At 40.8% G+C, this 23,577-nt stretch overlaps 1 protein-coding gene across 1 annotated transcript; it reads left to right on the top strand.

Moving 5' to 3' along the window:
• Positions 1 to 15,646: 15,646 nt before the first annotated feature.
• LOC142665717 (serine/threonine-protein kinase Sgk1-like) lies at positions 15,647 to 22,918 on the top strand. The gene is made up of 9 exons (XM_075845467.1): positions 15,647 to 16,325; positions 16,779 to 16,879; positions 16,970 to 17,137; positions 17,467 to 17,558; positions 18,979 to 19,041; positions 19,668 to 19,797; positions 20,124 to 20,279; positions 20,647 to 20,775; positions 21,040 to 22,918. The coding sequence occupies exons 1-9, from the start codon at positions 15,683 to 15,685 to the stop codon at positions 21,052 to 21,054; spliced, it is 1,497 nt and encodes a 498-aa protein (XP_075701582.1). The 5' UTR covers positions 15,647 to 15,682; the 3' UTR covers positions 21,055 to 22,918.
• The last annotated feature ends 659 nt before the right edge of the window (positions 22,919 to 23,577 follow it).

A 23,577-nucleotide genomic window follows, 5' to 3' on the forward strand; every position in this document is an offset into this window, starting at 1 on the left:
TGTAAATCTACAGTATTAATCTACTCAAATTTTTCCAAACGAAATTTGATAAGGCACCATCGTCTTCTCCTCTTCATCCTCCTCGCATTGACAGCAGATACGATGAATAATGTTTAATGAATCGCAATAGAGTTTCATATTTCGCAAAGATAATGAAGGAACAGGCAGAGAAGACCGCCATCGTGTTCTCCACCATTGTCTTTCTGTGTATTGGATGTAAGATGTTGGTTTCTAAACTAGAACATGAAGGGTCCTTATGTTCACATCGAATTTTTTATTATATTCGCACATATGCTTGCTAAATCTTCTAACGTATGTACCAAACCTATAGCACCGACACATGCCACTTATACATATCTACTATAGACTTATTGTAAAGAAAAACGCATATCGCGAGGTAGACTGTTTCTTGCTGTATGCCCCTGCATTAAATAGCAAAGTCGATTAGGCTTTTCAATACAGTTTACAAAAAAAAAACGTATGCCAACAAATACCAGCCAGACGATTTGTAAGAGAACATTATTTTGGGATATGTCTGGCCCATTATACCCTATGGATACGCTTGTCGTATACACCATGTGAACCTACTGAACGCGGAGTGAAAGTGACTAACCCTAAAAACACGCGCATTTCCTGCACGGATCCACCTGCTATCGATCTAACAGAGAAGTCGTAAGACGTCTATTACATATACTGTATCGTTTTTGTATATATGGAAGTTCTTTTCTTCTATATCAAAGCCTGTAATCAGATCAAACATATATCAACGTATCGTAGTATTTATACCCGTTACCTAGCAACAGCCATAAATGATTTACCATTTTACAGCTTAAGGTCGAAAACCCAAGGTAACCTATATCATCCTGGAGGAAAAGTGGCAGCATAATTTCTGGGAAGGAACTCATCAGAGTATTTAATGGGTTATCATCGGAGACAATCACACAAAGACTCCTTTATCATAGCTGTCAATGATTTACAATATCCGTTAAGGGACATATTCACGCTAAAACGAAAAATGAAAGCCGATCTCTTGTGATCACATTTTGGAGACTATATAACAATACAGCGATTGAAAAGTCTCCATGACAGGGACTACTAGAACAACTGGCCTTGATGCCCATAGCAACCAATCAGCGCACAGCTTTCATGTTTGCAGAGCAGTTTAAGACATGAAAGCTGAGCTCTGATTGGTTGCTAAGGGCAACAAGGCAGTTTTTGTGTTAGACAGTTTTGATACATAAGGCCCAGGCCACATGTGTGGAAATTCATTAGGAGAAGCCCCTTTTTAGGTTAAGGCCAAGTCAAGTGGCAGCAGAACGCAACTGGTCCGGCTTCAGAAACCGTAGATTTTCCCCTGCAGTCACTGCAAAATGTAGTATTACATGACAGTCATTTAAATTAATAAGCACCCAAATAATACATGGACGAGAAGGGTCCTCCAAATAGAGAAACACCCTTCGTAAGGGTGGTTTTACATGGACAGATAATTGCCCGTGTTTACCAAGTGCCGATCAACAATACAGCTTATCGATCGTCGCTTGTTTGCTCCATTCAAACGGAGCAATGATCGGTAGGATGAGGACGAACGATCGTTACTTCGATGGTTCATCTCCATGCATTTGATCATGTCGGGAGAGATATGCTGCCGACTAGCAACCATTTTTTTTGGCCACATAAAAGATGCGTTCAGCCGATGACTGAGCGTTTCCATGTTCAAGGGCTGATCTTTGCCCTGTTTACACACGCACATTCAACCGATCATTGGCCCGTGTAAAAGAACATTTAGCGTCTCTGCAATCTGACTACTAATAGAATATATTGATGAGATAACCCCTTAGTCACTCTGTACATTCCTCATGATTATATGGCTACTTCATCCCAACAGTGCCTAATGGACCTCATTGGTCCGCTGTGGTGTCCGCCATGGGTATGGGCACATAGCTGGCTATGGGCACTGTACAACACAGAACATACGGAGAATGGGACCTAAGCTGCAATATAAGGCCATTCCTACAGTCCAGTTTTTGTAAATATATAGGCATAGAATTGGTTTGTTCTTGCCGGGGATGGGACGTATAAGTTCCCTCTACTATCTTATCTCACTAGTTACTTTAGTGTTAGTCACTTGGAATGTGCCGCTCATGGACAGTGAAGGTTTTCAAGAACAGGTACCTGTCAGATAAAGCAGAGCAATGATTAAAGTGTTGAGGGTGTGACTGCGTGTAACACAACTATGCTCTGCATACTACTCATTCTACTCACATTCTTCTCATTTCTTCTTCTGGTCATGGGTAAAATGTCTTTTAACAATATACTTGCTATGTGCTTTACTATACCTACACTACCATTCAAAAGTTTAGGGTCACTTAGAAATTTCCTTATTTTTGCAAGAAAAGCACAGTTTTTTTCAATGAAGATAACATTAAATTAATCAGAAATACACTCTATACATTGTTAATGTGCTAAATGACTATTCTAGCTGCAAACGTCTTGTTTTTAATGCAATATCTACATAGGTGTATAGAGGCCCATTTCCAGCAACCATCACTCCAGTGTTCTAATGGTACATTGTGTTTGCTAACTGTGTTGGAAGGCTAATGGATGATTAGAAAACCCTTGAAAACTCTTGTGCAATTATGTTAGCACCGCTGTAAAAAGTTTTCCTGTTTAGAGGAGCTATAAAACTGACCTTCCTTTGAGCTAGTTTAATATCTGGGGCATTACATTTGTGGGTTCGATTAAACTCTCAAAATGGCTAGAAAAAGAGAGCTTTCATGTGAAACTCGACAGTCTATTCCTGTTCTTAAAAATGAAGGCTATTCCATGCGAGAAATTGCCAAGAAACTGAAGATTTCCTACAACGGTGTGTACTACACCCTTCAGAGGACAGAACAAAACGGCTCTAACCAGAGTAGAAAGAGAAGTGGGAGACCCCGCTGCACAACTGAGCAGCAAGACAAGTACATTAGAGTCTCTAGTTTGAGAAATAGACGCCTCACAGGTCCTCAACTGGCAGCTTCATGAAATAGTACCTGCAAAACGCCAGTGTCAACGTCTACAGTGAAGAGGCGACTCCGGGATGCTGGCCTTCAGGGCAGAGTGGCAAAGAAAAAGCCATATCTGAGACTGGCTAATAAAAGGAAAAGATTAATATGGGCAAAAGCACACAGACATTGGACAGAGGAAGATTGGAAAAAAGTGTTATGGACAGACGAATCGAAGTTTGAGGTGTTTGGATCACACAGAAGAACATTTGTGAGACGCAGAACAACTGAAAAGATGCTGGAAGAGTGCCTGACGCCATCTGTCAAGCATGGTGGAGGTAATGTGATGGTCTGGGGTTGCTTTGGTGCTGGTAAAGTGGGAGATTTGTACAAGGTAAAAGGGATTTTGAATAAGGAAGGCTATCACTCCATTTTGCAACGCCATGCCATACCCTGTGGACAGCGCTTGATTGGAGCCAATTTCATCCTACAACAGGACAATGCCCCAAAGCACACCTCCAAATTATGCAGGAACTATTTAGGGAAGAAGCAGGCAGCTGGCATTCTATCTGTAATGGAGTGGCCAGCGCAGTCACCAGATCTCAACCCCATAGAGCTGTTGTGGGAGCAGCTTGACCGTATGGTACGCAAGAAGTGCCCATCAAGCCAATCCAACTTGTGGGAGGGGCTTCTGGAAGCACGGGGGGAAATTTCTCCCGATTACCTCAGCAAATTAACAGCTAGAATGCCAAAGGTCTGCAATGCTGTAATTGCTGCAAATGGAGCATTCTTTGATGAAAACAAAGTTTGAAGGAGAAAATTATTATTTGAAATAAAAATCATTATTTCTAACCTTGTCAATGTCATTTGATAAATATAAGTGTGAGTTTTCATGGAAAACACAAAATTGTCTGGATGACCCCAAACTTTTGAACGGTAGTGTACATTCTAAATTTTCAAGAATACAAATATGAACGATTATATCCTCCTCTGGAAATTGGTGGCCATTTTCCCAGAAGAAATTTTGAGGGTGGGAATGCAGATGGTGTATCATCAATGTCTGCCACCAGTACTTTGTTGCAAATAGATAACATTGATGTGTGTTCGGCATCGAACTTGGGCCAACCAGAGGAACAAGGACATATCATCAATTAGGTCTAATAGGTTATTTGGGAATCATCCCATGAGAAATAGACCCAAGTGGCTCCAAAGTTCCCTCCAAATGGAGTTTGTGGGACCTTTGGCGCCCTGTTGTATTAGGTCCATTATTATATCAGAGTCTGGGCCCACTGGGCTCCTCTGGTACTCTCATGGTCCAATCCAACCCTGTGTGTATTACTCTATTAGTATGTGTATAGTGCGTCCTCATTAATCCATACTAAATTAAATGAAAAAGCATTAGGGGAAACTAACGTACCGCCTACTTTAACCCCTTAGTGACCGCCGATAAGCCTTTTCACGGAGGTCATTATGCATAAGCCTTTCTACGGCGCTGCATCAGGATAAATAAACAGAGCAGGGAGATGTTAAATCTCCCTGCTCTCAGCTGCCAGAGGGAGCTGAGGGCGTCCCTGCTCGAACGTGTGAGATCGATATTAGTATCGATCTCACCCGTTTAACCCCTCAGATGCGATGCTCAATAGCGTGGTTTTGGAGAGAGGGAGGGAGCTCCCTCTCATCACACTGACACCCGGCGATAAGATCGCCGAGTGTCTGTGTCTATGATGCAGCCGGGGGCCTAATAAAGGCCCCCAGGTCTGCCTGTAGTAAATGCCTCCTAGGTCATGCAGGAGGCATGTCCTAGCAGATGCCTGTCCGTTTTAAATGGACTGGCAGTAATACACTGCAATACAAAAGTATTGCAGTGTATTATAATAGCGATCGGAGGATCGCATAGTGAAGTCCCCTAGTGGGACTAGCATAAAAGTAAAAAAAAGTTGAATAAAGTTAATTAAAAAAAATGTGAAAAAAAATAATTATTAAAAACCCACTTTTTCCTCTTACAAACTGTTTACTATTAAAAAAAAACACAATAAAGCAAAAACGTTACACATATTTGGTATCGCCGCGTCCGTAACAACACCGACTTTAAAGCTGTTGCATAATTTAACCCGCACGGTGAACGCCGTAAAAAATAAAATAAAAAACAATGGAAAAATTGCTGTTTTCTGTTAATCCTGACTTAAAAAAAATGTGATAAAAAAGTGATCAAAAAGTCGCATCTACTCTCAAATGGTACCAATAAAAGCTACAAGTCGTCCCGCAAAAAAAAGTCCTCATACAACTGCATCGGCGGAACAATAAAATAGTTATGACTCTTCAAATATGGAGACGCAAGAACAAATAATTTTTAAAGAAAAGTTTTTTTTTACTGTGTAAGTAGCAAAACATACAAAATCTATACAAATTTGGTATCTTTGCAATCGTAACAACCCGCTGAAAGTTATTGTGTTATTTATACCACACGGTAAACGGCGTAGACTTAGGGCGCAAAAAAAGAGCGGTGAAATTTCAGGGTTTTTTCTATCCCCCCCAAAAAAAGTTAATGAAGTTAATGAATAAATGATATGTACCCCAAAATGGTGCTATTAAAATGTACAACTTGTCCCGCAAAAAAACAAGACCTTATACAGCTATGTCGATGCAAAAATAAAAAAGTTATAGCCCTTCGAATGTGACGATGGAAAAACGTAAAAAATGGCTTGGTCATTAGGGCCCAGAATGAATGCAGGGGGAAGGGGTTAAAGGTTACTACCTACTTTAGGAATTACCGGTTCTTTTTTTTATTTTAGATTGTGACTTCTGGCCGCAGGAAAGCACCAACATTGTGGTTTGCATAAAATATATAATCTTTTATAGTTTTATTGTACTCATGTATTATCTTAGAAATTCACAACCTCTTCCAGACATTATTGACCTGGAGTCTTCTCCATCTGAAAACACACATCAAACAGTAATTAAAAGCATTGATGGACCTGGAAACCTTCCAACCGGAGTCACAGAGCATGACGGGTGCAACAAGGTAACATGAGTAAAATGTAGCCCAATCCAATGGTCTTCATTACTCTTAGTTTTTTAGTTAGTCCTGGGTTTATCCTTTTAGAATTTGATCAAGTATTCATGAAATCCACACACTTTACATTACAGCTTTTAATGGTAGGAACCATCTTTTTTCTGGATTAAATGAGTAAAAGGTTGTCACAACCCCACCCCCTTTACTAAAATCACTCAATAGTAAGATGTCTTCCAAAACCTTGACTTGTAACAATATTTGTGAAATAAATAATAGAATAATTCTGACCCATTTACACAAAATAAATACTGGCCAACAGTTTTTAGGCCAGCAGGTGTCTCCATCTTTCCGCCCAAGTGGGGCTTGGCTCAGTAAGCATGTTTATTGCTATGGAGTAGTGATGGACAACCACAGCCAGACCCCTCTGCCACTGCTTGACTCAAATGGTAAAGTAAAAAACATTGCCCAAAAATATCCAGCACGGTCTGTTAACATACCCTCCTGAAAGTAGATGTCCTAGGGTGTTTGGAAGCTCCCATACTCATCAACTTCTCAGCTGATCCTACTGAAAATAATGGGATCAGCTAACTTTAATGTCAATATACACTTCAAGGCAGGGGATAGAAGATGTTTTGGATGCCCACTGTGATGGGTATTGCTTGATGGCACATATCGCAGTATAGCATGGACCTTACCCTAAAGCTTGACAGGGCATCTATCTGAACAGGACATTCAGGTCAAGAAAATGAGTTATATTTGAACTAAAAATTGTAGATGGAAGACACTTTGACCTACTTGGCCTTACATGTGAAAGAAAAATACAATGAGTGGTAATGAGTTTATTCCTTTATTTTGATGGGTGCTTTTGCAGGAATTCCATCACCACCGGCATGCATACTACATAAGTAGACCATGTGACTGCTATCGAGACTTTGAAGGGGGGCAGCTCTCGTTGTCCCATCCCTTTTGCTGTTGGGTGGTGAAAACTTTTTCATTACCCCATTACAGAAAATCTACATTGTTAGTACACAAAAAAGTTAGGGTCACAGAAAGAGCATAGAGGTGGAAGGAAACACCAGGCCCTTGAGTACAAGGTGGCAAAGTCCGACATCATAATTGGGTACCAAGTTTGATCTTTGCTATGGGGCCCTTTCTTCTGTGAATGCCACTGCCTACAACAGAGGCAAACAAGTGTGACGGGAATTAACCTAAGGATCATGGAAAGGATATAAGAGCAAACAAGCAAGTTCTCCTCTCCAAGTGGCTAAGGGTACGGCGGTGTTGACCAGCACCGGAAGGTGGCTGCATTTTAAACTGTGCTGAAGGGAAATTGCATATTTTGTTGAAAACACAGTACTATGGCAGAGTAATGCAGTTATGCTCGCTCTACAGAAAGGAATGCCTTATGATTAATGTCCTAGTGACAAAATGCCAATGGCAAAGGTGTGTTCCCGACAGTGAAAAGCCAACTCACAGAGTTAATGATTTAACAAAGACATCTGCTTTACCCATCAAATCATTAAACTATTGTGTATTATACTGATTTTATGATCATTTTATTGACAAGGTGTGATCAATGGGGTGGACACAGACCCTCCGACACAGTTCCTGTGCAGGTGTGCCCATATATACCGGTAGTGAGTCACATATCAGGAATGTGCTACCACCTCTCCTTCTGGACTCTGGACTTCTCCTTTGCTGAAATCCATCATATTCCACTTCATTTTCAGCGATCCTATAGAACAAATGACACATTTATTGTAAAAATGACATATTAACTCGCATATTATCTGTGCACTTGGTTCTTTGCTTTCAGTCCTTCTTAAAATATACCTTTGTCATGTTAACCACTCCAGAGAAAACACTGATAAAAAATGAGACCTTTTACACGTGAAGATTTTCCCGGTGCAGCGAGCGCCGTTCAATGAGACATCGTTGATCGGCGTTCGTTTGCTCCTGTCACACGGAGCTATGGATGGGGATGAGTGGTCGTTACTCTGATCGCTCGTCCCCATACATTATTATCATGTTGGCAGCGCGTCGCCCTGTTTACGCAGGAGATGTGCTGCCGACAACGATAATATTTTACTTTTTTAAAACTGTACGACCAGCAGATGATCGAGCGTTTGCTTGTACATCTGCTGATCGTTTCCCCGTTTACAATTATCGCCAACGAGCGTTCTATGAATGCTTGTCTGCCCGATAATCGCCCAGTGTAATACCTCCTTAACCTTATAGGAAAGAATCCGATTTGACAAGAAAATCTCACCTTTCCCCCAATATCATACAGTTGTGTCCACCCTTATCTTTGCTTGAATTTGGTTAAGGACTCCAATTTCTCATGAAACCAATTCAATACAATATTACCACATGCTAGCAAAACTTTTGTCAGGCTGCAACACATATCAAAACAACTGGGTGACCACACATAGACACATATAGCATAGACATCTCGTGACAGAGTATGATTTTTTCCAAAGCTGGTCATCTCACGTCACACATCTCAGCATATATTGATATATAAGGAAAAGTAAGGGAGGACACATTGTAGATCAGATGAGGCTCTTCCAGCTTTCATAGACATCGGATCTACCAAAAAGTATTCGATGGCAAAAAAAATCTGTTCAAAGCTGCCGAAAGACATTTCATTATAGTTGATAAATCTTGCCAATCTAATGTCTTTAAGTTGCTGTTAGACAGTCCCTCAACATTTGCTCTTGGGGGGATGCCTAGGTCAGACAGATGCGATTTCTCCCATCTGATCCTATTACTGTTTTCTCCTTAGATAAGCAACAACAGTGGTGTCCGGCAGCCGCTTTATTTATCTTCCCACCGTTATTTGAAATTACATGCACGTTTGGCCATACCAAACTTGCATTTTAAAGTTGGAATCTCCCAGCTTACAACTTATGTTTTTGACCGACTTAATGAGTTTTCCCACCTAAACAAGTGACAGAATATAACTAGGATATGGCATCCTTTGCTGATTGGTTGGGGGCTCATAAGTCGGAACCCCAAGAACAAAGGACAAGTGAAACTCTTTGAAGAATTGTTGCTCTTTTTGAACTTTTTGCTACACATCCTGGCGCTATTACGGCCCATTAGTTATCGTGATCATGGGAGTCCCTGCGGTCAGACCCCCCAAAGATCAACAAGTGATGGCATATCCTAGTTGTATGTCATCACTAGCTAAGATGGGAAAATCCTTTAAGTATTAAAGTTGGCCACAGACTATTACATGTCCAACTCCACTCCTTGACAGCTTGGCCAAACATGCCTGGTGTTTCAATGAGTGGGGGTGGGGGGTTTGAGGCTACCCTACCAGATCTCTGGTGCTGTTGATAATTTCCATCACAAATCGATGAGACCACACCAAGAATAACTTATGGTCTATGGTGCCTTTAATAATGCCTACAATTCGGAGACATCTCGCTTGCATGACTATTCACTTGTGATCTTGAAAAAAAAAAATCGCACGACATGTATTTACATATGGTGTCTCCTCAATATTGCGAATAAATTATAATTGCAGCTCAATGGTACAGAGATGGGCTCTGTAGTCTAGATAGGTTCTTTCATTGCCAGATGATCGAGCGATTGCATTTGCATACAGAGATTTGTGATCTTACGATTGACAATTTTAGCCTACCTAGAGATCAGTTATCGTGATTTCCCCTTCAGGTCTTTAAACGTTAAGATGATTGATTTACACATAGGCATAATCATATGCATTATCAAACAAAGTGCAAAGGCGCTTTATGGCAGACTTAACCCCTTAGTGACCAGCCTATTTTAGGCCTTAATGACCGAGCAATTTTTTACGTTTTTCCATTGTCTCATTTAAAGAGCTATAACTTTTTTATATTTTTTGCGTCGACATAGCTATAGGATAAGGTCTTGTTTTTTGCAGGACAAGTTGTATTTTTAATAACACCATTTTGGGGTACATAGAATTTATTAATTAAGTTTTAACATTTTTTGGAGGGGGGAATAGAAAAAAACCAGCAATTTTGCCACGCTTTTTAGCGTCCTAAATTTACGCCGTTTACCAAGTGGTATAAATAACACAATAACTTCATTCAGCGGGTTATTACAATTGCAATGATACCAAATTTATATAGTTATTCACCCATCTGTGATTTTTTACGCAGCGTGTGTCCGTTGCGCAAAACTCACTGCATGTCCTATTTTGGTCCGTTTTTGCGGACCACGTCGCCTATTGAAGTTTATGGGTGCGTGAAAAACACGGACATGTTTCACGCATCAGTTGCTAAAGAAATGCTGAGAAAAAAAAGTGGTGGCAGAAGAGAAACACAGATGTGAAAAACTGATGGCGCACGGAAAGCACACTGATGGTACACGGATATAAAATGCATGAAATACGGTCCGTTTTTTGCGCACGCAAATCAGACACGCTCGCGTGAATGAGGCCTTTGTGAACCTTCCTGGAGGGAGTGAGGCTTAAATAATTTGTTTCTCTGTCTGCTATGCCAGGAGGGGTAGTGGAGAATTGCCTGTGACCGCCGGCTGAGATTACACTCACACAAATCACTCGTTGACATCTGAACAGTTTTTCTTTTGTATGTTGACATACTATGGAGTGTTTGAAGAGCGAATAACAAGATTAAGATGCTGTCTGGGACAAAATCCATTCTACCTGCTAATCCACGACACAGGGGCCACTTCAAGTTATAAGAAAAGACTTTAAAACCTCATTCACACTGTTTATTCTGTCACGCTGCCTAGAGATAGGAACTGTGCTCCTAAAGCAAAAATAGTAGGCCGGTTAAATATTATTCTATTTTATCACTAATATCATTGTACTTCACCATACAGCCAATATATCCTTCAATATTGTGTAGTTAGGTTTTTTTAGGCAAAACCGCAGACTTAGAGGGTAACTCCACTGCCAACTGCCAGCTGCCAGCTACAACAGGTACCAGGACTATTTCCCCTTCACTTGTTTTTCTCCTTTCTACAGTACCTGAAGTATTAAGGTTCCCTTCCTTGCAGGAGGGGGGAGATTTTTTAATAATATCTCTCCAAGACCGGGGCCTTCAGGTAATCAGATAATCTCTTTATCATCATTGATGGGCCTAAGAGGCGCCAAGGCTTTTAGGCTTAGTTCACATATCCGTCAGAGCTCTATTCGGATGTTCCGTTGGAGCTTTCCATCAGAATGGAGCCCTAACTGAAACAAATGGAAACCGTAGGTATTGATTACGGTATTGATCCTGTCATAACGACGGAACTCTTGCACACATGAGACAAACGGAAACCATTGGCACCGGATCCATCACCATTGAAATCAATGGCGATGGATACATACGGTTTCCGTTTGTTTCAGTCAGGGCACCATTCTGACAAGAAACTCAGACGGAACGTCAGTACTACTGTCTGTTCATTCAAGGGACCATCCCTATCAGTTATAAAGCAAAAGGCCTCTCACCACCAGTGTATTAGTGCCCACTAGGGCCACAGTGGCATTATGGGCAGAGGGGGCTCAGGTTTCTATCCGTAACATCTGCTTGGCCCCATCCTGGAGGTTTTTCTCATACTTTCGTAAGACATTATCATCTCCATTTTGGAGCTCCAGAGGAGGCTGCGTGGACATTCGGTGTTATGCTCTGCATTGTCTGTCTTTGGAGATGTCTTGTTACATGTCCTTATGTCTTACACAACCCACTAAAGTTATCTTTTGTTCTTGGCATTCCCCTACCAGTTTCTTGACACACGCGGAAAGTGGGATACAATTGGAGTCTTATAGTGTCTGATTAATTCTAATCTCTCCTAATTCACAGCGTTCTGGAATTCAGAAATTTCACTCTTTTTTTCCAGCAAATTAATATAGCTTAGAGTATCCCATCTTAGAGGAGCAGTTTGTTCTCCGGAGCAGCTCATCCCACTGCAACTGTATAACCATAGGCAGCCATTTTGGGCGCTATGGACAACTGTCTTTTGGTCAGCCGGTCATATTATTATTTATTATATTATATTTAAATGGGCATAGAAGTCAGAAAGAAAATAGCTAAAATATTATAAGACATGCAAATTTTAAATAAAAAATGGGAAGTTTTAATAGGGCACCCTGATGCCCATCCACAACAATATGGTTGGGTTATTGCAGCAAGCAAGTGGCCCATCCAGATCCCCATTTTCTTGAGGAGATCTAGACATATCACTCATATTCGGTATAATTGCACATGCCCCTACCATATACTTCCACTTGCTCTCCGGCTGTTGCTCCCTAGCGTCGAAGAATCTCTTGAAATAAACCCATACTACAGTAAAAATCTTATAATCTGGAACATTATGGTTTTTATTTACCTGAAAACTGTCAAAATCAGATGGGCTCACATAGTAAAAAAGTACAGATCAGCATTTAGATTAGGACATTCATTGGCCCTCATGGATAAAATGTATCCAAAAAGTCAGATCTCTTTTTATATTTCCAACTCTCCCTAAAAAAAAGAGAAACCTAAAATCTTGTTAGTTGCTATTGGCATCATGGGCAGACCTTCTGTTTTTATGCATGATGGAAACGGCATAAGCTCTTGGGCCCAATGCAAAAACTATAATGTGGCCCCCAACTATGACATAATATTTATAGGACTGTATAAACATTGTAATAGGAACCCCCTAACCATCATATGAAATTAATAGTACCGGATTTGACCCTATGTGGCAGAAGGGCTGTTGGTCCCCCTCAGTTACCAGGGCTCAGGTGCGGTTGTAACCTCTGACCCCCAATAGTTACCCCCGTGAACAAGGGTCAGAAGATATCAGGCAGAAATTTGCCTGTAGGTATACACAGAGGTATGATCTGCATTCACATAGGTACTAATAGGGAGTAATAGTGTATCTTGCGTAGATATTTTTTTTTGTATATTATCCTACATATTGGTAATTTTTGATAATTGTCTTATAGTTTACAGGGAATATACTATGAATATGAAAAGATTACAGACACCACAGAAAGCTATGACGGAGAGCTGGGTCTATTACAGGACACAAAAGAGTGGCCGAAGGTAGCAGGAAATATAAATCCTATAAGGTAACCGATCGGTTGATAAGAATATTGAAAAGAGGTATGACCCCCCCCCCCCCCCCCCCCCGCCAGGCTGAAAGCAATGCACTCTATTTTGAATTGCACGTTATATTGCACTCGGTTCTCACACCATAAATGTTTCTCTCTTTTCCCTTTAATTATTTTTTTTTGTGGCCCAAAAAACGGTAAACCAATTAACAGTATATGCCATCTTCAAATGCCTCCTAAGTGTATTCTAATATATACTTTCCACAGATGCCCCCCAGAATGCCTGCCACAGAGATTCTCCCTGTACAGCGTAAGAAATGCCCCCATACACGCTGCTTCCCAGGATATTTGTTAAATTCAGCCAATTTAATTTGGCTGAATTAAAAAAAAAAAAAAAGTAAGCGTGGCTTTACACGCATGAGAAATGACACTTTTTTTCGGCGTTTCTTGCGGCACATATTAGCTGAAAGTCAATGCTGAAATATTTAATGCACTTGCACTTTTTTAGGTAGCACAAAAACTCCAGTCAAAAGGCATGCTCCATTTAAAAAACAAAAACTGGAGTATTTTTAGATGGTTTTTTTTTCCAAAAAAAGCCATACAAAATTGTGTGTGAACGATGCCCAAAAACAATACAAAGGCTAGAAGAAATTGAGTACCTTAGCGCTAAAATCATTACTCTTGGAGGGTATGAGTACCGGTTATTAGCCACCAGCTTGGAGCATTTAGTAGGTGGGCACAATATATACCCTATAGATTACCCTTATAAATTGAAAGCTATTTAATTTAAAGGGTCCAAGTGACAAGTGTCCATTAATAATTTCCTCTTCATAAAAGCCAGTCCTGAAGGTGTCAGTTCATTCCTTGGCACATTGCAGTTCATAAATAGTATACTTATAGATAAGAAGTCCGGTAATCTTTCTTGGATTTGACCTATGAACCTAAATATGTTTGAATGGTTTAGTTGGCCTACTTTGTATTTGCTCAATTGTTGGCATTATTAGGGCCATTTTTTTATCATTGCTATAACTTATATCCACTCTGAAGGTGTTTGGCTTTATATATCACCGATGGGAGTAAAGACCCTATTACACGAACCAATGATCGGGCAAACAAGCGTTCATTGGCTGATCCGCTCTTTTATGCAGCATTAAAAATCATAGTTGTCGGCAGCAAAATCTCCCAGAGATGCACGGCCGACATGATAAAAATGTATGGGGATGAGCGATCGGAGTAATGATTGCTCGTCCCCATATATAAGCAATCATAGCTCCTTGTGAAAGGAGCAAACGAGCGCCGATCAACGAGCTGTCTCGATGATCGGCGCTCGTTTACACAGCCCACGTTGGGCCGTGTAATAGGACCCTAACGCTACACACTGTGGTCAGAGAATACTCCAATCTCAAGAGTTAACCCCTTTAGTCAACCCCTTTACTGCAACAATTGAACCTGATCACAGGACTGATCATTGTGACTGGCGTCACTATAGAGATAGCCCTGGACCCGACAAAGGTATACCCTAATATATAACATAATGTATTAGAATACAGAAGCTAGATTCCTAAAATTTAAATGCTAATTTATACGCAAACCAAAATCATACATAAAGAAAGTCCATCTCGTCCTGCAGAAACGAGGCCTCATACTGCTGCATTGGTGCAAAAAATAGAAAGTTTTTCAAAATGGATAGTTACAAATTTTCAACTTGTTTCTTTCTATTTTAATATGGTTTAGTTTTTATAATACAATGTAACTTTGTATTGCTTCACAGTTTTTTTTATTCTTGATAATGTAAAATTCAATACAAACTATTTTTTTTAAAAATAATTGGCTGGGTCCTTAAGGGGGTTGAAGAGTAAGGCCCAGTTCACACAGAGTTTTTTTACGATGATTTTGATGCGGAAACTGCGTCGGAATCAGCGGCAAAAAATGTCCGAAACCGCCTCCCATGGATTTCATTGGTAGACGGAGGCGTTTTTTTTCCGCAGCAGTTCTTAGCCACTTGCAGTTCCACTTCTGACCTCCCATTGAAATCAATGGGAGGTAGAGAAAGCGCTTTTTGCCCGCGGAGCTCAATGGCCGTCGGCAAAAGACGCAGCAAGAATTTGCAGGCAGGTGCAAAATCTGCCTCAAAATTCCTGAAGGAATTTCAGTCTATAATATGAAAATATTCTATAAACCTGTTCATATGCTTTGTTTTATTGCATGCAAAAAGTACACCATATAAGGCCCCCTTTTCCTCAGTTATACTAATGCTATTAGACAATCATCATTATCAAACGTCAAGAGATTACATTTATTAAGAGTTTTGGATGGAATGTGGGTGTCATATTTTTTTAATTCAAGAGATGGAGCTTGCCAACACTTTTTAATTGAACATGGGAGCCATAGCCAACCCAGCCATAAAATCCCTATTATCTTTACCCCATTTTCAATTCCCTAGCATTAATACAAGGCATTCCTACACAATAATAGTCATAATATTCCTTATGGTCGTAATGATTTCCCACCAGAAGCTGGTGACATCACAGTGTTCTATCATGACATCATATTGTTTTAAAATGATGTCTATGGAACATTACTATTCACTGTTCAACTGGCAATCGCTGTGAACGGATGCGCGTCTACTGACTTTGCAAAATTGCTATTATGGGGTCCCCTAAAAAAAGCAAGGAAGACCCTAAATCAAATGGAGGTAGGAAGAGAAGTAGAGATGGGTCAAAGTCATCAGGATCCAAAATAAAAAGACCATGTCCCGAGGAGGAACAAGGAGATAGAAAGAGAAGTGGAGATGGGTCAAAGTTATCTGGACCCAAAAATAAAAGACCATGTCCTGAAGAGGATCATGGAAAGAGAAAGAGAAGTAGAAAGAGAAGTGGAGATGGGTCTAAGTCATCAGAGCCCAAAAATAAAAGACCATGTCCCGAGGAGGAACATGGAGACGTAGAGAAAAGTGGAGATGGGCCTAAGTTATCAGGGCTCAAAAGCAAAAGACCATGTCCCGAAGAGGAACATGTAGATGGAAAGAAAGGTGGAGATGGGCCTATGTCATCAGGACCCAAAAACAAAAGACCATGTCCAGAGGAGGAACATGGAGAGGCAAAGAAAAGTAAAGATGAGCCTAAGTCATCAGGGCTCAAAAACAAAAGACCATGTCCAGAGGAGGAACATGGTCAAAAGTTAAGTAATGGAGATAAAAAAAGAAAGAGGGAAGAAGATGGCTCGTGTGGGTCCATAAAAAGACTTAAAAAAAGCATCTCAAATGCCAGGGAGGAAAAGGAGCCAATGCCAGGTAGGAGAGGGGAAGGGCTATAATAATATGGGGCACTTGTAAACCATAGATACATTTGCCATAGAGTTAGAATTATAGAACTGATTTGCTAGATTCTCTTTTGGAATTTTAATATTAAAGCCACATTCTCCAAAATCAGACATCCTCTTGACAGCTAGACATTACAATAAGCCCCTTTAAAACAATTTATTTTTAGGGTCCGTTTGTCACTCACTTCAATTTTGTCCCTCTTTATTTTAAACAAATAAGAGCAGATGATGCTGGTTAGGTATAGACAGCCATGAAAAAACGCTCTTCAGTTTCTTCAAGGAGCCATAGAGAACTTGGTTCTACTTTATATACGAAATTGTTAATTTATTCGATATCCAACAATTTTCTTATAATATTACAATGTAACACTCAGTGATAATACTTCTAAAGAAGCAAATAAAATGTTTTTTTTCATCCCATCAGAATCGAGCAATGCCCCTCAGAGCTGCCCTAGCAATGAAAGCCAAATTTCTATTGCTAGGTTTAAGTTTGGGCGAATAATTGGCCAGGGTGCCTATGGAAAGGTAAGTTTCTATATTATATATATCTATACCCATCACATGTATCTCTGTATCATCTGTGCTCCTGACACGTCAACTCTCTGTCCTATATAGGTCTTTCTAGCGTCTGACAACGTCACCAAGAAGATGCTAGCAATAAAAGTTGTGACCAAAGGACTTTCAGCTATAGCAGAACAATATCTCCAGCTGGAAAAGAAGATCCTTCAGCTGACGTCTGGAAGTCCTTTCTTGGTCAACAGCTGCATGACTTTCCAAACTACGGTAGAACCATGAATGTTGTCATTTATTTCTTAAGATATCTGAAAAATCCGAGGACGCAAACTGCAAAATGTCCTATGTATTTATGAATACGTTTCAGACTTCAGTTTTCAACATAAACTTAAAGCTTTCATCTCCAAACTATAGTCTCTTCAGATCTTCTAGATCCATATATTGTGTCAGGGGCTGTGGACATTTAATGTCTGACCTAGTAACATGAGGATCTTACCACTGTTTGTCCTATAGGTTTCAGAATCAAGACTAATATTGTGTGAAATGTTGTAATAGAGAACATATAAGAACGTGAATGTCTCTTTACCTCCATCTTCTAGGACCACTGGTGTTTTGCCATGGATTATGCCTCTGGAGGAGACCTGAGGAGACACCTAAAAATACAAGACCATCTCCCAATCACCAGTGCAAAGTAAGCCCAATGGTTTTATAGTTCTTGTTCTACATTGATCTTATTGACATTGTATCCAATAACTTTACTGTAACCCTCCCCCACTTACAAGGGTGTACATACCATAGGGTCAGTCCATGCATCTGCAATGGGGCACTTGGAAAGTCTTACACAGGTTCTTGCCACCCATTATAAAATTACGTGATGGCACACTGGTCCAAGTGTTATGAAAAGGGCATGGTGGGGGTGGGGGACACAAGGACCTACTGTTCTGAGTTTCAAAACCCGGCACAATAATAGGAGTCCAGTGTGATCATTGCTATGGGGCCGGGCCCCTTCTCTTCTATATACTGAATGCCACTGCCCACTAAATACATTTCCTCAATGCCACCAACACTGGGCCCCAACATGCCATTATATATACATCATATGTGACTACATCATTGATAGAGCATGCCTGGCTTATTAACGGTGACAATGACACAGAAACCACAGAAAAATCTCATAAACCACAAGATCTAAGACTTTAAAGGAACAGTGTCACCAAATTTTTTTTTTTTTTATATCAGTTTTATGTTAGGGTTTTATTAAAAACGTTTATATTTATTTGTGTGTTTGTGTGTTACTTTTTTCTATTTTTACACTTTTTCTTCCCTATGGGGGCTGCCATTTTTTTTTCCATTTCTGTATGTGTCGATTAACGACACATACAGACATGGAATACGGCAGCTCCAGTCCCATAGGGAATGCGAACGGGGCCCGTTCCATCCACTATGGTGTACGCCGTGTGTGTGGGAACGGCGCATGCGCCGCTACCACACAGTCCAATTTGAAATGCGCGCCGTCCGGCGCCATTTTCCTGTGAACCGGAAGTCGCGGCCGGACAGTAAGATGACTACTTCCGGTCGCGGCTTCCGGACTTGTGCACATGGAGCAGCGGCAGCAGACGGAGCGGATGGACCGGAGGGAGCGGCGGCGTCTGGAGCAGGTAAGTGATTTCAATGTATGTTAGTGTTTGTGTGTGTTTACTACTGTATGTAAACCTACTACACTGTGTGTTAGCTCAAAAAATGGGGACACACAGTGTAGGAGGTTAGACCGTTCAAACCCCTCGTTTCTCCCGGCACCAGCCAGGATAAAGGAGGGGGGGATTCTGAGAGCTCACTAGAGCGAGGGATTTTCTCCCAATTTTGCAGCATAAAGCAATGTGGTTGCTTTACCACATGCAATGCTGCAATTTTGGGAATTGCTCCATCTAGTGACCAGTGCTGGGAAATATTATAAATTGAATCCAATTTAGAATATTTCCTGACTCGTGAAAAAAATAAAAAAAATTAGAACAATGTTTAATCACCTACACACTAATTGTTTAACTAAAAAAAAAACCATGTTTTGCTGGCAACACATTCCCTTTAATTATTTCTTATTTCTTCTCTAACAGATTCTATGCAGCTGAGATAATATCAGGCCTCCAGTTCCTGCACACAAAGGGCTTCATCCATCGGTAGAGAGATTTATTTTCCTCCAGTAATATGTATATAGTCATTGGAGGGAATTTACTAAGTCTGGCATTTCATATGCCAGTCTTTAAGTAAAGTATGTTGGCGTAAAATGCGCCAAATTTATAATTTACAAAATAAATGTTTTCTGACAGGGCATAGCTATAGGGAGTGCAGAGGTCCCTGGTGTCTGAGGGGTCCAAAGAACCCTCTGCCACATCACAAGATACCTGTATTATAAATGGCACATGGTAGATGGGGGACCCTGTAACATATTTTGCATTGGGGCTGAGGAGCTTCGAGTTACGTCCCTGTCTTCTGGGATTATCATCTTTGGGACTATCAGGGAAGTGGTGGGGAATCTGATGAATCCGTCATTGTCTGTTCTATTATCCCCAACACTGATATAAAAATATAAGATTGCTCCAAGGTAGAGCGCCACTTTCATGCCCATATTTTGCCAGATTTTCATTTACGTCATATCTTCTTCTGCCTCAGCAGAACACTGGGCACTGAGGAACCGTGGACGATCATGTTTCTGGAATTCAATTACTTACACGTTATATATTGTATGGTATATACGATGTATTCTCATCCATGAGATATAAACTGAATTCTCTTTATTTCACAGAGACATAAAACCATCGAACATTCTGCTGGACGGCTCAGGTCATCTTAAAATAGCTGATTTTGGCCTAGCCGTCGATAAGATGGATGGAGTATCCGGACTTGTCGGAACACTGGGCTACATTGCTCCAGAGGTGAGTGTATATGGACAGTAGAGTAAGGGGGGATTCATACCCGGCAGATTTAAAAATCAGTTCCATTCATCTGCAGCAAGCACATGCAAGTTCCAATCTGATGAAAGGATAGAATTTTACGTTGCAGAAATGTTTGCAAAAAAATCTGCTGCGTGTGAATCCACCCTAATAGACTATAGTGGGATAGAAAGATATATAGACCATACACAGGAGGGTTCAATAGTCTCCATATATAGGGAATACTAGTTGGGGTCTCGTTTATCAAAACTGGAAAAGTGTCTTTGCTGCCCATAGCATGTAATGACGTCTTCCCTTCTTCTTGGCAGATAACTGCAGGGAAGACGTACAATGCAGCTGCTGACTGGTACTCCTTTGGCATCGTCCTGTACCAGCTTACAACAGGAGCAAAAAGCTGCAACTGCAAAGTGTCAAACTTTCTGGAACATGATCTTGACACTGACACGGAAAACATCATTGAGGAGGTGAGTAGGAGCAGATGCTTAGTTCTTAGCACTATGTACAGGGATATTACACACAATGACGGTCTAGTCTGCGGTCCTGATGAACTTAGATCTTCATGTAGACGTCCGACAACAGTGGTAGCAAAAGAGTAGATCATGATCTCCTGAACTGTAGACCTCAGAGCGGGGACCAGTAGATCTCATGTATGAAGAAGACCTAGAAGAAGTTACTAACTGCGGCTACTATTATTATGGGCACCAGGGAGAACAGATACAGGACTGTGGGGTGTATATAATTAGCCATCACTGTAATACTGGGCATCACATATGGCCCCTTTATTATATTTCATACCCAGATATTGATGATGGACTTTGTTCTCCTTTACAGCTACTGTGTGAGGACCCAAGCAGACGACTGGGCATAAATGGCTACATAAGACAACATCCTTTCTTCCAGGATATAGATTGGCAGGATCTGGAGGATCTTAAAATACCACCCCCGTTCATACCAGGCAAAGTAAGTACATAGGGGCATATTTACTAAGACTGGCGTTTCATTCTTCAGTCTTCACTTACAGGAGTAAGATCCGACAAAATTATTAAGAGGTGTATGCACTTTAAATAAATTTGTCGCATCTTCGGATGTACGTGCAACACAGAAAGAAATTGACACCAGTTTACGGGCTGGCGTAGATTTCCGCTATGGTTGCAGCTAGATATCTAGAAAATGTTAAAATACTATACAGCCTCTTACATAATTTATGATCTTTTCTACCTACAGCCATCAGAGAAATAGCCAGTACTCCTGACCAACCAGGAGCAATGATGCTGGCAGCCAGTAGAATCCCAAGTTCCACCCACCAGGAACTTTCCAGACCATCTATGACATCAATATTCTCAAGACAAAATGATGTCAACCATCTATAAGTAAGACCTGTCTGCTAAACCACAGCTCCAAATATCAATGATAGAGTCCCTGCAACTATTCTCCTGGAGACTTAGTGACTTTAAGTGTCTCTATCTCGCTTGTCTATGGAGAACATCTTCACAGGACTCATGCAGCCTGTTATGCGAGAAATAGTGGACCTATAACCGGACTTTCAAAGCCTTTGAAGAACCCATGATCGTCCCTGAGCTGTTACATTTCCAAACCAAAGTTCTCCTGCTAAAGAAGGCAAGGAACATGTGGAGATGATATAAGAAGAGTTTTCCATGAACATTCATCAAGACCTTCCTGGTTCTACTCACCACAAAAGGAGATTGCTTAAACCTCGAATGGAAGTTCTCAAGGCTAAACTCGGATGTGACTTCTACATAACTATGGGTTAATGACTTTCCTGAACAAAAATGGACTACAAACATCATCCAATCTCCATGTTCTCTTCCAAAAATGACAGCGGCACACACTTGAGATCTTCATTGACTGGACATGGGTGATTGATCGAGGGATTTATTCCAATTTACATATTTGGAGTCAATAAGGATTTTTTTTTCCTTAAAAGTGGAAAATTGGCACTTACCTCATAGGGGTTTTGCTTCGCCTCCCTCCGGTTCAAAAAGGTGAATTTAAAGAAGGTTATTCAACCTTACTACCCATGTGCCTAAGTGTGCAGAGGAGCTGTGAACTGAAGAAAAAGTTTGGAAAGTTGACCCGAAGACGACTTACCTAAACTATGACAACCCACCTGGACTGACCTTTTGCCGGATTTGAGCTTACAAGAACCGATTGTGACTCTTCAACGTGCTGCTCAAGCCCATTTTGGTTAGGGGGATCCCTGTGATTTTCCATCTATGAGGTCCTGTTAGAGTTGGATCAAGGTTGGTGGAGGCCCCCAGAGTCTGTGCCTTGCCTATAATCTGGCCCTTATGTGCACTCTCACCCATCTCATATCAAAGACATATATTCCCTCCTACACTTTGACCATAGTGTTAATCATATATGCCCGAGGCATGCATGTCAATTTGCCACATTTTACTAGCAACTAAACAACTGATAAATCGGTATAGAACATTTTTCAAAATCGTTCAACCTAAGGAAATAATGTCTGTCAATAACAGGCTATGAATTCACATAGGAAATGAGTTGGACAGCACCTTACATATTCTTAAATTTATTGCCAATTATGCAGACGTCGGCCCTGCCCAACTCAGAGTACAACAAACAATCTCGGAATCCCGAGAATTTCTTTAGAATTTAGTTCAAGAAAAAAAAAAAAAATTAAAGTGCATCTAAATTTTACACACTGACAGGTTCAGCTTCCTTTAAACAACTTAAGTTCCAGCGTAAAAAATGTCACAAGTGACACGGGATTGGATTGATCCCGACACTTGGCATGTCTGTTTTTATATATAAGATTTTGGTGCTCTCTGGAGCGTGTATTGCATTGAAGACTGATCCGATTACGATGATTTGTGAAGCCGTATCTTCCTTTTGAAGGTGGAAGTTAGACATGTTGGTGCAAATTGCCAAAATGTTCCTAGACGTAAAACTGGTGGTCACACGCACATCCCAGTCACAAGTGTAGATAGCAGAACGTCTACATATCCAAATGTCACCATCAGAATCAGTAATGATTGCATATAGCTATGTGATAGCAGTAGATGAAATACAGCCAAACAGTAACCAAGTATCAGAATAGTGACCACTGGACACCAGGGACTATGCCACACAACCCCTGGCCCACCAGGACATAGTGTGCCGTCGTGCCCAACATGTGTCTCTCTAGCTGTTGCGAAACTACAATTTCCATCCTGCTCTGACGGCCAGAGGCTCAGGGGTCGGGACTTGCTGGGAGTAAAAGTTTCACAATAGTTGGGGAGCCACAGGTTGGGCACTACTGATCTAAAGCTTTGGACTGGACACTAGTGAATTAAGTAATAAATTACCAAGAACAAAGGACTGATATTGTATATTTAAATGTGTATTCATCTAAATATTAGTATGCTGTCATCGGTTTACAAGATAAATGTCCTCACATTTTCAGTTTGTGTCACATCATACAATCCTACAGAAAGCGTAGCTACAAAACGGTATAACCACCATGCCTACAGAAGTTAGAGGGTAAAAATGTTTGTAACTAAAATACAGTATAACTAACTCCATTTAAGAAAGGGTGTCTGGAAGAAAGGCGATGTGGTGCCACAGCAAATATGTCCTGAAATAATTAATCCACCAAGGCTGACATTGGCACAAAGTGAACCAGAGTGGGCGCTAGGGCCCAATGGCAATGTTGGTAAACATGCTCTATGCTTCTCAAGACAAGAGTAAGGTAGACAATGGGCCGCTGTGACTCCATTGCCCAAAGGCTAACACGTACAT

This window comes from Rhinoderma darwinii, chromosome 13 (assembly GCF_050947455.1).
Source record: "Rhinoderma darwinii isolate aRhiDar2 chromosome 13, aRhiDar2.hap1, whole genome shotgun sequence".
NCBI classification, from domain to species: Eukaryota; Metazoa; Chordata; class Amphibia; order Anura; family Rhinodermatidae; genus Rhinoderma; species Rhinoderma darwinii.